The sequence below is a fragment of the Rhagoletis pomonella genome, unplaced genomic scaffold (genome assembly GCF_013731165.1).
Source record: "Rhagoletis pomonella isolate Grant_MI unplaced genomic scaffold, Rhpom_1.0 Rhpom_scaffold_13475, whole genome shotgun sequence".
NCBI lineage: Eukaryota > Metazoa > Arthropoda > Insecta > Diptera > Tephritidae > Rhagoletis > Rhagoletis pomonella.
In genome coordinates this window covers 1-2,635 of record NW_023472001.1, presented here as the reverse complement: position 1 = coordinate 2,635, position 2,635 = coordinate 1, and the positions used below count along the sequence as shown (strand labels likewise).

The 2,635-nt window shown below is 28.1% G+C and overlaps 1 protein-coding gene across 1 annotated transcript; it reads right to left on the bottom strand.

Moving 5' to 3' along the window:
- Window positions 1-2,102: 2,102 nt before the first annotated feature.
- On the bottom strand, window positions 2,103-2,550 carry LOC118756983 (RING finger protein unkempt-like). Its single transcript, XM_036491712.1, has 2 exons — window positions 2,391-2,550; window positions 2,103-2,326 (listed from the first exon to the last, which is right to left on the bottom strand). The coding sequence occupies exons 1-2, from the start codon at window positions 2,484-2,486 to the stop codon at window positions 2,129-2,131; spliced, it is 294 nt and encodes a 97-aa protein (XP_036347605.1). The 5' UTR covers window positions 2,487-2,550; the 3' UTR covers window positions 2,103-2,128.
- Between the last annotated feature and the right edge of the window lie 85 nt (window positions 2,551-2,635).

Genomic DNA, 2,635 nt, shown 5'->3' with positions numbered 1-2,635 from the left:
ATGCGATTTTTTAGCCGCTTAAAACTTGCACTTTACTAAAATTTTATAAAGTTGTTAACTACATACTGAAAAAATTTATATAAATTCTGGTTGAAACGCTCGAAATTTAGATTAAAATTTTTGGAACTTTAGCTGGAAAAGCATTGTAAATATTAAAAACGAAACACCATTCATTTTTCCACTTTGACCGACACTGTATGTGACCAAATTGAACACATTAAAAACATGTTGCCTGTTTTTTTACGATATCATTTGAGCTTGAATACTTAAAACTAAGACAAAAATACGAGTATGTACCATTATAACTATGAGCAAAATGTATAAATTGGTACAAAATTTAAATCAGCCAGCATAAAAATTTTTAAATAAATAGCACAAAAAACAAAATATCAACATGCAAGGGATTTTAAATCATGACCATGAAGCAATAAATCATTACAATTTAGAGCGCTCTCTCGAAATCGCTATATGTATATAAAAAAAATATTAAAACATTCTACAACCAAACAAAATTTACAATTCTAAAGTGAATTGCGCTGAAGAACACGTTTAGAAAAGTAACTTAAGAAAGTTTACGGATTGGGAAAATACCTTAGTTGTAAACTTAACCTTAACTTATTCTTTTCTTGTATTTTGTATGCAGTTTCCGTCACCTTATTCCCCATTTCTATGCTAATAACCTAGACTAAAACAAAACATTGATATTGCTAAAATAATACAGCGCAAATTATCCAGCTATATAAAGTTTTACTTTGGTGATATGAAAATTCCCCAAAGTTACAATCAAAAAAATGATTAAAATCCAAATATTTATTTTCTGATCTGAACAATTTTTTTGTGTGAAAGCTTAGTATACAGCTGTCGAGAAAATCTGAAGACATTTTTTTTTGTTTCTGTTGCTTGATAAAAATACTTTGCTTTTGCTCTAAGTTGTTCTTGAGAAGTGTAAACTGTTTTAAGAAAATTTGATAGAAGAAAATTTCTTTTCAATTTCTTGAACTTTTGTTTCTTTTGAGAACTGTATACTATGCTTTAAGATGAAATTTACCTTTAATCTTCATACCCATTTTTCTGTTCATGGATTTCCTTACATTTAACAAAAATCAATTGTACACAAAAATATCTACAATTTTTTTAATGATTCGCTTTAATTATATTAATTTAATGATCATGAAAAATCACTGCAACAGTTAAAACTGCGGGTTTTAAAAAGAAAAAATATTTTATATAACCTATAATAGTATTAGAGTAATCAGTTATAAGGATGCACTGGTGACGTCAAGTCCATATTTAATACTATGACAGCAAAAATAGAATACTAATTTAATTGATTTGTTCCTAAACAAAGAGTTAAAGTAAATTATATATAAATAAATTTACATTTTTGTAAGTTTAATGTCATATAAGGTATGTGTGTGTTAATTTGCATATAAGCAAGTGCATGTACAACTTTTTTTCAAAATTTTCTTATGATCACAAAAAATTGTCATATCAATGCAAAACCAACTTTTTAAAACTGACTGGTTTGAACCGAGGCATATTGAATATTTGAACATAAAATTCGGTTACTTCATTAGGTAATAAAAAACGCAAACAGAATTTGACTTATGAAAATATAATGTTAAAATATTACATACATACATATGCAAATGTGCGGAAATGAAAATGGTAAAAAAGGTAAAAAATTATGTATACATGTGAATTGAATTAATTTTTGTTTTCTTTTTTTTTTTTGTAAATATATTAAGTGCAAAAGAATGGAATAGAAACAATTTTTTCATTGCTTCTTGATGAATTGCTTTGTTTTGTTTGCTTGGAAGTTTAGTTACTGAAAATTCGAATAGCACTATTTTTTATACTAAATATATTAGTTAGGATTTCATTGATTTTTGACACCTAAACTTATTCGCTAGTTGTGCGAATAACACAATTTATATATGTTTACTTATAAGCTAATTTCAATTCGACTGTTTAATGATTTGTTGTTTTGTTCTCCTTCATGTTTGTCCAATACTTGGTTATTTGAAAACCTATTTTTACACTTTAAATAAATAATTTGATTGAAACAAATATAACTAAGCTTTTTGTACTGAAAGCGTTAGTTTTTTTTTTTGTGTTGTTAGTTGCTTTAAGTGTGTGTTGTAACTACGGACACTTGACAATACGGGCATTCCGTCACAGAGCAGGCGCAAGAGTCGCATAGTATAAAATGATTACATGGTTCTAGAGTGACTGTGCGATTATTCTCCTCACATTTCATGCATTTTTTAGCATTCTCCAAATATAATACCTTTTCTACATCTTCTAAATCTGTACGCAATTTGGACTGTGAAAAATTGTTTAATTTTTTAATAGAAGAATAATGCATTGTTGTTTCTATAGAATATTACCTGTAGTTGCTTCAGCTTTTGTATAGATAAATTGCGCAGTTCGGTGGACAAATGAAGTTGCGTTTGTGCCAAATCATAACGTTCTTTCCACTCCATTGCTTCTTGCTTAGCTTTGTCCCGCTGCAACTCAGTCAAATTTAGCTGTGGAAGAGCAAATATCAATGTGTTGTTTACCACCAGAAAGAAAATTACGTGAAACCGTTAGTCGTATAAGCGGAATGGGATAATTACTCGTCACGTAAAAA

Coding starts and splice junctions, on each gene's coding strand:
- LOC118756983 (XM_036491712.1), bottom strand. CDS start 2,486: ATGGAGTGGAAAGAACGTTATGATTTGGCACAAACGCAACTTCATTTG. Junction 2,327..2,390: donor AAAAGCTGAAGCAACTACAG/GTAATATTCTAT, acceptor AATTTTTCACAG/TCCAAATTGCGTACAGATTT.